The following is a 14456-nucleotide window of genomic DNA, read 5'->3' on the forward strand; positions in this document are numbered from 1 at the left end:
TACGAAAAGTATTAAATAGCCATTGCACTTGTCTACATAAGTTTCATTTCATAACTTCGTATTTAACATGTTTTTTTAACACTTTAAATTGCTAAAACTGATGTTTACACGGACTTTTTAGTTATGAAAAATTCCAACCACAGTGCAAAAATCTCTAAATAATTTTTAAACAATAGTTTTCGTAATTTTTAAGTGAACACTTTTTTTACCGTGTTCGAATTAGTTGAAAACTGGATCATTAGAGACGGGTGGGATGGAGCTGGGACGGAATGCAATGGCAAGAGGATACGAAGCACTCATAGGAAAACCCTCACCAGCTCCAAGCAAGTGATCTGACCAATCGACCACTGCAGCAACCAACACGTAAGTTGCAATTTTGTTGGCTAAAGCATGGTTATCGGGATGGATATGAACCACATAAACGAATTACTCGGAGTACCTACGTTCGATGTATGATTTTAAAAATTAATACAAGCATATAACCTTTTGTTAACCAATTTATTGTTTCAGAATACAATCAGGGCCATCGAGAGAAAGCAAGGGTCGGGGGGACAAAATTTGCAGTCGGGCCTCCTCCCTATTATTTAATCTGCAACATTTTAAAACACACACTTAAAAAAAAAAATCCTCAAGATTGTAAACGTTAATGTGGCTAAAATATTAAAAGTGATCCGTGCGTATACCATGAATTGTATTAGCAATATACTTGTAATATTCGTCTTATCAGGGTAAACCCAAGCATTATAATATACCTATACTTAACTGGGACATTGCCCTTTCTGTTCTTCCCTCGCTACGACCTAGCATAAACTTATTCATTTTACATTTTTTTACATGGCACATTTTTTCTTTTAATTTTGGTGATAAATTCATCCTTTATCCTAAAAAAAAAAACCAAAAATATCGATGTTATAATACTTTTTCCCCCCACTGCGGTTGGTCGGTCAACTGCACAAGAGGGTAGCGGGGTGAGTGTACGCGATGGAGCGGCGCAGAGAGCCACCGAAGTGTGAAGAAGGAGGAGAAGGGCCTTGCGGTTCGCCACACGTCAAGACGGTGAACTCTCCTCCCAAGGCTCAGCTTGTCGCGCTGCCCCTTCCCACTCCCCTGCCTTCGTCACCACCTGTCACTCCTGCTCTCCTTATCCGCGGGCATCGCACCAGCCCGCGCCCACGCGTGACAGGCGTCACACGCGACCTCCGAGGCCCGTCATGCAGTGACGCGGCAGCTGAGACGGATCAAGCAAACACAGGCGGTGCTCCCGGAACAAGAGTTCCTGCAGTAGCACGCAGACGGAGACGGCTCGGCAATGCCGAGTTCTTCAGTTTACGTTGCTCCGCGCGACCAATAGAAACGGGAGTACTTGGCTACGGTGGTAGCCATATTTGTTTTTGTTCTAAATACGTTAGAAATGTTTCAAGTACAAGAATATCTAGTGTTCTATCATTACTCTGCGGTTTAATTTTATTATATATATGCAATTTCTTCCCGTGCTATAATCTCGAAACTTAATGCATATTTTTTTTAGTTAGTTTTTATTATTTTCTAACCTTGAAATGCAATCTCATGGGTTGCCATTTGTTACGTTTCCTTGCACGTGGAAGCAGCAGACGCGATAGTGAAATGTTCTGGGGGATCAGTCTCCGTTTATGTGATGAGTTTCGTTGTCATTGTAGAACGGGCCTAAGGCTGAGTTTGTAAACTACACCAGGAACGCAAGGACGCAATAATGCGACACGCAACCAACGCAAGAAAGTCACAGTCGTTCATAAAGCACGCAAGACGTCACCAACCCTATAACTTCAACATACGAAAGGGCAGAAAACCTATTTTCACCCCGAGCTTCTTTTGCTGATTCATATTCATCACGAAAACAAGAAATAGTCAGTAAATTAATTTTAAAAAAGAGTAATTTTCTATCGCTGTGTAAAAGTGCGGGCGTGGCGTGTCACGTCAAGACAGCGACGTACTGTCGATGGCTGCGCGCCGCGAGCCGAAACTGTTGGACTGACCAGCTATAAAAAAAATTATTTTCAATCATTGTGTGTTTTCCGTTAACCTCTAGATGCGCGTGGCGTCTAGAAAGAACTTACGGTTAATTTGTTCCAACGGGAACTTTTACGACAGCCACAGGTACTTAACAGTGCAAATGGATTCAAGTTTGTCTGACTCAACTGGAACTTAGGACTTACGAGACCCTTATTAACCTCACTTAATTCTTTACAAAAACATTTTTATGAGTTACGATGTTATGGTTTGATATAAAACTACCTTTTAAAGATATACACTGCAATAAACCAAAAACAATTGCAACATTTAGCTCTTTGGTACGGATATAATATAATTATTCTAAGTATCTTTGGTAAGGATATAATCTCAGGTTAATTATTCTCAGTAAAGTGTTCACTTGTACAATTACGTAGTCCATGCATCGTCTCACGGAAAAAAACTGAACACTTTGTGTACGTAGCTCGGGTGTACTAAGTCATACGAGATTCTATAAACCTCTAAAATTTTCCAACGTCGTACGCCGCGGCACATTATTTCCGACAGTTATGCCGTTCAACGAGGAGAACGGCAAAGATCGTCGACTGCGCAGTTTGCGAGCGCACTCTACCCAGGTGTTCCCAATGGTTCGAAACAAGCGCTGCACACGAGGACAGCGGCGTGACTCTACCGTGTAAACTGCGTGAAGGAAGACGCGTTCAAGTTCTGTTGAGAGGAAGAGGAGAAAGGGGTTGGTGCGGGGAGGGGAGGTGTAGGATACGAAGATAACCCCGTCGGCCCTTGCCACAGACAGCGCGACAAGAAGCACATAAAAAACTGTAACGAATGCATTTATCCTCCCAGCGCTGCTCCGGGGTGGCTGACTGCCAGACCCTCCTTGGCCCACGCCGAACGCAATTAGCGCTGAAGGCCATCTTGGATCCGTCATATAGTTGACGTGCAACATCTTAGCTCTCGGTATACGGCATTTTGTGGGAGTAATTTCGTGAATGCTACGAGAGTCAAGAAACAACTAACGATGCTGGCATCTGTCGTGCATTGCGCAAACCAAAGTTCACAAAGCCAAAGTAATAACGGTTTAGTTAATTTTTCTAAAATGGACAGTATTTTAATTAAATTCCTTGTCAAAAATCAGGTTCAAAGCCTTGATTTAGTGTTTCTTTGTGTCTTTTTTCCCCTTTTATCGAAGAAGTTTCATTATAATATGAGCCCTGTAATCCAATCATAATCGGCACGCAAGTTTCTCTGATTCATTTGGTTCCAGGATAAAATTCACAGTCCCTTTTATACTGTACCCACACATGCTATCATATTGGTTGATTTCCTAAAGTAAAAATTCTCCTTCTTTCTAATGCGCCTTTTTGATTCTGACTATCTACCGATAGCTGGCAGTTGACTGGCTATAGTCGTAGAGGGGAACGGTGGAACAACTGTGAACATATCATCAAGGCAATGGTAAAGGTACAGGTGTTTGCAGTTTCAACTGGTGGCCAAAATAATCAGCGAAATTTCCTGGTGGCCACCAATCATGGACGAGAGACAGGTGTGAACGCGTGAAATGGCTGCGGCTCTAGCGATAACAGTTCACACAACATTGGCGACAATCTTGTCGGACGAACAAGCAGTAAGTCACGGCTAAGTGCAGTGTTGCCCGCCGCCTGTTCGTGCTCACCGTCAGAGCAGCTGTGATTGCGGGGTTGCCCACCTGCCAGGCGGACAGACACGTCACCCAACACAATGGACGCCGTTGGGATTCGTCGCGGAAGCAGAAGTTCAAAGCCGGCGCAGGCTGACAAGCTTAGATTCAGAACGAATGAATGAATTAATTAAAACTTAAGGAAAAGAGACAGGAACAGGCACCATATTGAACAGTTTTTTTTATTGACGTGACGTCTAATAAATCGATGAACGCCGGCTGCACGCACCAAAAAGTGTCCCGTTACGCATTGTCCCGTTACCATGTGTCCCGTTACGCTCATTGTACGCTTTCGCCGCATCTATCTCTCTTCCAATCGATTGGAACAACCATCGATGTGACTTTTTCGTGGCACATTAAACTTGAAACACTCCCATTCGTTTCCTACTTTTCCTATCATAGTCCTATCTGTAACAGAATAACACAGATTGGAAGAAGTTAAATAGCAAACATGCATAAAAGTTATAGTTTAAATAATCTCTTTGTTAAAGTAATAAACATATTTGAATTAATGAGTGCAAAAAAAGTAAATTTATCAATTAAATTGTAGATTGCATTTCACTCCTTCTTTGTATCCATACAAAATAGTGATAATTCAATAAAAATGGTTCAATTTTATCCATAAAAGTATGCAATCATTTCATCAATGTTTTGTTATGACGTCACGTTAAACTATCGTCCATAAACCGACTTTACAGACAACCATTTTTTTTATACTACAACTATTCACTCATCGTTTAATACTAAAACTTTACCATCATTATGGCAGTTCGCACGTAAGAGATTTTTAAATCCAATAAAATTTAATCTATTGACCGGATTATTACAGTTGAAGTCATTAAAAAAAATTATTTGGAAACTAAACGACAATGACTTCACAGGAGAAACTATTTTTTTGCAGCAGCCAAATCACTTTTAAATTCATACAACACATTAAGTTACAAACTATGCTCCAACGAAGCTAGAATTTGGAAATAAAACTAAAGAAAATGGGGATGGCGTAAAATCTGTTGAAAGATGGCACGTTCAGTTTCTGTTCTGTTCCCTCAACGCCTCATCGAGATACAGATCAAGACGGATAAAGGTTTAAAATGTGAGATGGAAGAGATAAACATGGGTGCTCCGAGAAAACCAATTAAGAGCCTAATGTTCCAATGCGGTGTTATTTTAATTAAATTGAGTTAAAATCACTAAGATTTAATAAATAAGAAAATCTGCTTGTCTATTTATCATAACTACATGTCCACATTGATTTACGTAAAGTATTTTTTTTTTCCTGTGAAATATATTTTTTACAAAAAGACGTTAGCAAATAAAACGTTTACAGGCTAATTTTTCAAAGATTTAAACCACTGGTTCCGCGTTACAGCCTGTGTGATCCTCTAGTTAGAATAGAGTAGCGATCCTATGGGAGAGGCGATAGGGATAATCTCCCCCTTTTTTTTCCACAAAAACCTTACAACTGAAAAAAAAAATGCATCACTGTAGAGACCTGCAAAAATCGCGGAGTCATTCGGTGATAGGCTAGAATTCAAACACATATACCTCTTAGATAATTTTGCTATTGGCTTACTGTTCATCTGGACGAATCTCAACCAGTTATAAACCCTCAACCAAAGAAGGATCGAATCACAGACAAACCAGCTGAGACGACTTACAAGTCGGCAGCCAATGAACTTGCGTTATTTGCCCGAGTGTACAGGGGTATGTGCAGTCTATCCTGAAGGCCATCGAAACCGCGAATTTTGCAGGTTAGACACCATCATTTGCAGGTTATGCATCAGTTACCAAAATATTTTATATTTTACTCTTAGACCACACCTAACATTTGAAATAAGTAATTTTTTTTTCTAAAAAGGTGTAATCCAAATTGTTTTGCTACTGTACTGTGTACTACACACACACACACACACACACACACACACACACACACACACACACACACACACACACACACACACACACACACAGGGTAAGTCTGAATCCGACCGACTAACTTTGGCTGCAGGTTCACACCGACGAAATAAGTTGAAAACATATATACGACTTATGGAGTGCTTCCCAAAGCTGGTATACGTCTTTGAAGTTGGATCTGAATATTTTTTTTATTTTAATAGTACATAATATATTTAAAATAGAACAATGAGAGAGTAAATTATGTTTGATTGAATGAAGTTGTACAACCACCGCGAGTTTCGTCGATGTAGCAAAATTATTTCATTGAAATAATTGGGGGTGGTAACACGCCACAAAAATATGTGGAGAATACATAATTTTCCACCTATTATTTCAAGGTAATAATTTTGCTACAACGAAAAAATTCGCGTTGGTTGTACAACTTTATTCAATTAAACATTATCCAGATGCTCAGTTAGTGTTTCATCTAGAATACTTTCTCTATTATTCACAATAAATTTGTTGTTCAGTCCCAAATTCAAAAGACGTATAACAGCCTTGGGGAAAAAAAATTTCAGTTTTCAGCTTATTTCGTCGTGATGACCCTGTAGCCGAAGTTGGTTGAATTCAGACTCATTCTGTATTATATTTCAGACTCACCGTTTGATTGGGAGGTATTCCACGCCACCTAACACTCTCAGTTCATCCGCCTCTCTCGAAATTCGAGGCTGGCGCACCGCTGTTAGGTTGTAAAATACTGAACAAAGGGTGGGGGGGGGGGGGGGGACCGGTCCGCGGATGTGTTTGTCGCGATGATGAAACCACGCGGCAGCGCCCCCGGAGATTATCGTCGGGTGCGAAGGGATCGTAAAGCCGGGCGCACGACTGAAAGAATAACCGCAACAGTAAGTCGGGCGCACAAGTTTTTGGCCACCATGTTTTCGAACCTACTGATTCACAATAGCGCGTAGGAAGGTCGTGTTCATGGGAGAGAGGTCGTGCGCGCGCATAGTATGGAAATGACTACATATTTTATTTGTGTTAACGGACGCATGAAGCAACAGCCAGTGGAAGTAGAGTAGGATGCAGTTTTGGTGGGATTAGAGAACTGTTTGTATTTATTAATCATATTGTGACAAGAAATTGTCGAAATTTTACATTGTTCTAGTGTTTTTTTTTAATTCCTGCTTTAAAAATGAATTGTTGCTATTACTATTAATGTAAATTAAAAAAATATTGATTAGTGTGTAGAATGATAAACTAAAATTTTACATAATCCAAATTAATTTATACGTTGAGAAACTGTGTTCATGAATTATTGGTCAGATGCCGTGGATTAATGATTTTATAGTTAATATAGTCAATATATTTACCAACACTACCGACAGTTGTCATCGACTGACAATAACAGTAATATTTCAATTGTGAACCGATCTCGCTGGTTGTGTGCACAGTCTAGTGCACGGCCTACTACGCACTCGCTTGTGTTTTTTCAACCGTGGACCCAGCTTGACTCGTGAGACACGCGCGTACCGGGGCCCCGCGGTCTGAACGGCTCGGGCCCCGGAGTGGGAATAACGAGTTACGACCGCGTGGGGAAAAGAAGGAGGCGCGTAAAATTCCAGCTTAACATCCAGACGTTTGTGTTCACGACCCACGTGTCGACCAAATATATTTTGGAATGCGTGACGGTGCCTGCTGTCCCAACATGGAATCATTCACGGAAAAATTGATGGGAAAAATGGGGGGAGAGAAACAGTAAATGTATACGAGACATGCAAACATCACATTAATCGTACTTAAATGTTTTAAATAGAAATTCTTGTGCTTTTTTTATTTATTACAGCTTGACGCAGTTTTTTAAAAAACAATTCTTTCTTTTTTAACTAGCTGTAGTACCCGGCGTTTCCCAGGCTTCATATCATCACGTCAAGTCTACAGGTCATACGTATACTGCTGATTTTCGTAAAATAATTTCTTAGCGGATGTCTACGTAGCAAAAGGAATATACGTGCCCAATTTTAAGTCTGTAGGTCTGACATTTCCTGAGAATTTGTGATGAGTGAATCGATGAATGTTATTTAGCTTCATACAAACTTCACCACCCCCTTTTAACCCCTTTAGGGATAGATTTTTAAAAACAATTCTCTCCTGAGTCCAGCCCTAGGGTACTCAAGGAATATTTCCTCCAAATTATACTCTCTAGGTCCACTGGTTTAGGCGTACGCACAATTTTATTTGGTGGTGGAAGAGAGGGAGGGGATAGAATCTCTTCGCCTGCTGTTTAGTTTCAAACTCTTTCATTTTGTTGGTGGAAATCATTGATTTTAATTTTTTTTATCTCTTAGAATATTGGGAAAGGTGATACATCCCCCCTCCCTCCCATGCCTGAAAATGTATTTCAAGAAACTAGTTATTTGGCGTGCATTGCGGAATGTGTTTGATGACATCAAGCCATGAGTGAAGGTGGCCCGCCGGTTCGAGCGCTAAGGGTGACATTGGCTCGCGCATCTCACGTCTCTTCGCCTCTACGGAACTGACGGGCAGCCTTCGCGTCGGTAACGCGCCTCTACGGGGCTTTAAGTAGTGACACTATCATTTTATGCTGGAATGCACGTCCCTATATCACTTGCAATACGGTGTATAGAATTTTCCGTACTTAAAAAAGTCCGTGAAAACACTCGGTTTAGTCTTTTACACAGTTGGAACTGGAAAAAAATTCGTTGCTTCAACTGTCTCTAGGATAGACTCACGATCTCCTTAATACTTGGGAAAATGCCACCTGCTCATTGGCTACTGACTCGAAAGACCTGTCATCTGGGATGCTTACGATCCGATAAATATTTGGTTGAATTAATTTTTATTGGCACGTAGTCACTCGTATAAATTGAGAGACAACCACAGAAGTAATATGATTCTAGCATATCGCCAAATGTATCAGTGAATTTCTCCGGTCTCTAGTTACAAACGAAACCATGGAACTAAACTTGTGCAATGGCTAGGGACCGGAAAAATTCGCGGGTTCAATGACCTGTAGGATGAACTCCATAGTTCTACGTACACTAAGTCAAATGTCACCCACTCATTGGCTGCTGTCTTGTGAGACGTTCCAGCGTAGCAGCCTGTGATTCGATAAAGCTTTGGTTGAGTGTTTCTCATTGGCTCAGAGTCATCCAGGTGAGTTGTGAACCAATAGCAGAGGCAGCACTGAGGTATAACGATTTGTATTTTAGTCTATCGCGAAATGAAGTCGCGGAATTTTTCCGGTCTCTAGCAATGGCTCTTGAGTGCTATTCGTAATCTAGACAAATGCAATAAATCTAGAGCGGTTTGTAAATGGCGCGTTACCACCTGGAGGTCTGGCGGTCTGGCGGTCTGGCCAGACTGCCACCTTGATGATGGCGGAGGGGAGGGGAGAAAGAAGCGTGTGGAAGGGTGTGCCTACCGGATACGTATTTTTAACTGTCACTTATTAACGTCCCTGCGAGCGGCCTCGTTGGAAGAAGTCGTTAAGATTCTCGTCATACTTACACCTCCCCCCCAACAATTCCCCTAAACATTTCCACGGGTTTCAAACTCGACGGAGATCGTCCATAAGTGAAGTCATATCTGGACTAACTCGATACGACTGGATCACAAAATATTAGGTACGTACATACTCACCCCTGAATCTGAGAAAACGCACTTAATCGCCGTAAAATGAAAACTTGGTAAATATAGCGTCTCCAAAAAATTATATATATATAAATATATATATATATATATATATATATATATATATATATATATATATATATATATAGGGGATACGTTCACTGATTACAAAACTTGCCGAGAGGTTGTCATTAATTTTATACGAGAGGATTTCTTGCAAATACATTCCGATAGTTCTTTTGCATTATTTGAATTCGCGGATTCATCTCGCCATAGGCTAGAATCTAAACTCGCCCGCCTTCATGCTGCCACAGAGATCACCTGAAGGCCTCTGAGCCAACGAAAAAACCCGCCAAATAATTAAGCATCGAGTCACAAGCAGTCATAACTTAGTAGCCAATGAGCAGGTGTAATTTGCCCAAGAACGTATACAATCGTGGATTCTATCCTACAGGTCACTGAAACCACGAATTTTTCCAGTCCATAATAATGATTAGGAGCATGTATTTTTTTTTTTGCTGATAGCTCATTGGACTGCAATAAGGTATATTCCCGCGCCAGCGACAGTCCCCTTGTCACTGGTCGCCGTCTGCAAGAGAAGACATTGCACTATTGGTAGAGACCGGGAAAATTCGCGAATTCCGCGATTGGATGGAAACAAAACTCGTTCACATTCACGAAGCTTCAGTTACTGGACCAAAATTCACCCGAAAGCACTCTGAGCCATTGAAAACAAAAGAAGCACGAGAATGTGTTATTAGTTAGTAGCCAATGAGCAGGTGTTATTTGCCCAAGCACGAATAGGATCGTCGAGTCTATACCTAGAGGTAGGGACCGGAAAAATTCGCGGGTTCAATGACCTGTAGGATGAACTCCATAGTTCTACTTACACTCGGTAAAATGTGACCCACTCATTGGCTGCTGTCTTGTGAGACGTCCCAACGTAGCAGCATGTGATTCGATACAGCTTTGGTTGGGTGTTTCTCGTTGGCCCAGAGTCATCTAGGTGAGTTGTGAGCCAATAACAGGCTGCATTGAGGTATAACTATTTGTATTTTAGCCTATCGCGAAGTCTGCAGGTCATACGTATACTTGGAATACGGGAAATGTTTATACTTAACGCCCCTGCTGATTTTCGTAAAATCATTTCTTAGCGGATGTCTACGTAGCAAAAGGAATGTACGTGCCCAATTTTAAGTCTGTAGGTCTGACATTTCCTGAGAATTTGTGATCAGTGGGTTTATGAATGTTATTTAGCTTCATATAAACTTTACCATCCCCTTTTACCCCCTTTAGGGATAGATTTTTTAAAAAAATTCTCTCCTGAGTCCACCCCTAGAGTACTCAAGGAATATTTCCTCCAAATTATACCCTCTAGGTCCACTGGTTTAGGCGTACGCAGAATTTAATTCGGTGCTGTTTAGTTTCAAACTCTTTCCTTTTGTTGGTGGGTGAGGAGAGGTGTTAGAAAACGCGAATTTTTTCCCCAGTGCCTAGTCACAGGGACACAACTTCCCGAGCTGGAGGGAGACTAGAGGGGAGACTGGCGGGAGAGCTCTCACCTGGCGTGCGGTCGAAGATCATCTCGCGGCAGGTGTCCTCGCGGTCCACCCGGCACTGGAACACCGCCCCTCCCCGCCGCACGCCCGGCTGGGACCTCGCCTGGGCCTCGGGTGCGCCGACCATCACCCTGCAACAGTCCAGTGGCGGATCCAGGATTTTGGTTTGGGAGGGGCTTGAACAAGCTGAGGCTAGGCTTTATCAAGGCAAACACTAAAACAATAGTGGACCCAGATGCTTTTGGAGGGGGCTTGAGCCCCTTGCCCCCCCCCCCCCCCCACTCTGGATCCGCTACTGTGCAACACAGCCGCCCTGCCGCTCGAGAACCTTGCCGGTCTCTACACGCTCGCCGGTAAACACATCTGCAGAGACCTGCAAGATTCGCGGATTCATTCGGCGATGGGCTAGAATTCAAACACACACACCTCTTAGATAATTTTGCTATTGGTAGAGGCATGAATAGGGACACCTGTATTTCGCGATTTCATTTCGTGTCAACGTATTTCACAAAACACTGTAGCTTTTTCTCAGAGTCATGGAAAATTGTGAGGGTGCAGCAAGTACGGTGACCACATTCTCATTGGCCCCATCAAGAGCGGGACGACACCTCTCACCGATCTCAGTCAATAACCACAGGAGAAAAGCTACAGTGTTTTGTGAAATACCTTGACACGAAATGTATTCGCGAAATACAGGTGTCCCTAGACATGAAAAATTCGCGGATTCATTTCGTGTTATGCTAAAATTCAAATAAATATACCTTAGTGCTGCTTCTGCCATTGGTTCACTGTTAATCTGGAGTAATGACGGCCAATTAGAGACCCTCACTCATAGAAGTGTCGAATCGTAGGCTGTCCAGTCGAGACGACTCACATTTCAGCAGCCAATGAACATTTGGTGATTTGCCCGAGTGTGTAGAGGATATTGCAGTCTAACCTGAAGGTCATTGTATCCGCGAATTTTTCCGGTCTCTAGCTATTGGCTTACTGTTCATCTGGACGAATCTCAACCAGTTATAAAAACCCTCAACCAAAGAAGGATCGAATCACAGACAAACCAGCTGAGACGACTTACAAGTCGGCAGCCAATGAACTTGCGTTATTTGCCCGAGTGTACAGGGGGTACATGCAGTCTATCCTGAAGACCATCGAAACCGCGAATTTTGCAGGTCTCTACACATCTGTAGTGACCAGAGCCGTGCACGTTTCCTCCCGAGGCCAGCTGGACGTTAAAAACACTGTAGCGTCGTCTGTGTTCCGCGATCGGGCGAGTTCCTGCCAGGAACATATTCGATTCAGCACGGAAGCAATGCGTTCCGAGTGGATCGGTCGAACAAGGCGACGACTTCTCTCGCAGACGGCCGCTAAGTCACAAGGAAGAAACCACTGGTGCGGGTGTGCCTTGTTGCAGTCTAATATGCGTTTAAATAGTTTTCGAAAAAGAAAAAAAAAGCTTGCCCCTGGTCATAACTCAGAATTCCCTGAAAAAAAATTCACAAACTAGAACGACAATGACTTAGAAACACACAACGCCGAACCACATAACTTATGATCGTCATAACTTAGAAACTAGCAAATTATAACAAGAATAACTTAGAAAATAATCTCTCGCGCGTTTCTTAGTTATGTTTCTAAGTTGTGTGTTTCTAACTTATGTTGGCAAACCCACATGAATCAAACTCAGTCAAGAAAGACGGGAAATCTAAACCATTAATTAATAAGTTAGAAAAAAAATTCATATGTAGTGGTGCCCATGCCCTGCATACTATTGCCGATAACTTAAAAATTCGTATATGCAGAGATCTTCAGGAAACAATGCTGCATTAGTTTAACGTTCTGGGTTTTTCTGGCATATACTCACATGATTGGTATAGTCCACCAACACGAGCTCCCTAGAGTCATAGCGGAATCGATACGCCATTTCATCGAAATTTGGAGGTGTTTGAGAAGGAGGATGGCCCATAGTGTCATACAATCACAAAAAATAACAAAGACGGAGAACATCCTCACATCACAGATGACTCTATTTCTTAGTTGATTTCATTCAATGTGTCAAAATACCAACAAACAACACGTTTGTAAATTATTCAGAAAATTGCTGTTCATATTTTTTTTCCCTACTTCTTCCCCTCCTCCCAGCCCATTTCCACCCTCACGAAATACACCCTTGACCAGTAGCAAATTACACTTAAAGCAGACACACGCGATTTCCTTTGATGATTTTTTTCCATTGTTCTCTCGACACGTTGTGGACAATTCCGAGTTTGTGTATATTTAAGTGTCTTTTGATGTGTTTTTGTGTTTGAGTGTGTTTGTGTGTTTGAGTGTGTATGTGTGTTTTGGTGTGTTTGAGTGTGTTTGTGGTTGGCCACACTGTCAGGAATTACAGCACATTTAAGAACATTTCAACGAAGAATTTACCCCAAACAAACGAAAGGTTCCTCGTAATTTCATACAATCGTATCTTTGTAGAAACTTCTACATTGCTACACATCTATGTACCATTTTCACATTATTAAGTTGTCATAAATTCAGTTTTTTTTTTTTTTTTAGGTACTGAGTCCACTTGTCAAATACTACATACTGCAAAGCTACACTGTATTTTTTTTTTTACAAATGGCACTGATTAATCTGGTAAAACTGCAGATATTTAAAAATTTAAAAATTTACATTAAATGATAAATCTGTAAAAATAAAAGATGTTTGCAGTTATACAGGATTAGAATTCTTGCCCGAGCATTTATGCTTTGTGTTAGCCCAGTACCAAAATTATTTAAAGCTTTATATAAACCTTTTTTCTGAATAGCTTTCCAGTATTAACTGCGCGCGTTGGTAAGTACAATATAACAAAATAATGTCAAATTGTTGAATATTCAATTATATTTAAAAAATTGTATTCTTGTTCTAAAATTATTTTCACAATTTTAGTAATCGCGACAAGAAATATTCAGAATTGTTTTCAAAAACGTATTTCATATATGCAAACTTAACCATAGTAATGTGACGTACAAATTTACAATATTTTTGCTGTGTTCTGACTAAAGACCGGAAAAATTCGCGGGTTCATTTCGCGATAGGCTAAAATACAAATAGTTATACCTTAGTGCTGCCTCTGCTATTGGCTCACAACTCACCTGGATGACTCTGGGCCAATGAGAAACACCCGACCAAAGCTTTATCGAATCACAGGCTGCTACGTTGGGACGTCTCACATGACAGCAGCCAATGAGTGGGTGACATTTGACCGAGTGTACGTAGAACTGTGGAGTTCATCTTACAGGTCATTGAACCCGCGAATTTTTCCGGTCCCTAGTTATGACAAACGATTTTTGGCAAAATATTTCAAAGGAATCTTTTGTGAAAGTAAAAAAAAAATTCCTGTGTACCGAGCCGAGTATTTCTGGCGATGAACAAGAGAGCGGCCGTGTCTACGACGTAGGTTGAAAGTGTCGGCGGCTACCACATTACCTAACAGCCTACCATCATCGCTCAAGTGTGTGTGTGTGCGTGTGTGCGTGTGCGTTCGGGCGTGGGCGCGACACTCGTATATCATCGCGCGGCCGTGATTGGTCAGGTGGGAAGGTCGGGGCTGCCACTATTACCGCCGATGAAGCGGCCCGTCTCGGTCTAATGTGGGTGCGAAA

The 14456-nt window shown here is 41.6% G+C and overlaps 1 protein-coding gene across 2 annotated transcripts in view; it reads right to left on the reverse strand.

Moving 5' to 3' along the window:
• The window catches only part of LOC134533987 (integrin alpha-PS2), a 285777-nt gene that overhangs the window by 168231 nt on the left and 103090 nt on the right, over window positions 1–14456 (reverse strand). For both annotated transcript variants that reach the window (XM_063371853.1, XM_063371854.1), the window contains exon 2: window positions 10816–10943. In XM_063371853.1, coding sequence (XP_063227923.1) covers window positions 10816–10943 — 128 coding nt within the window. The remainder of the gene's footprint in view (window positions 1–10815; window positions 10944–14456) is intronic.

The sequence above is a fragment of the Bacillus rossius genome, chromosome 7 (assembly GCF_032445375.1).
Source record: "Bacillus rossius redtenbacheri isolate Brsri chromosome 7, Brsri_v3, whole genome shotgun sequence".
In the NCBI taxonomy this organism is placed as follows: Eukaryota; Metazoa; Arthropoda; class Insecta; order Phasmatodea; family Bacillidae; genus Bacillus; species Bacillus rossius.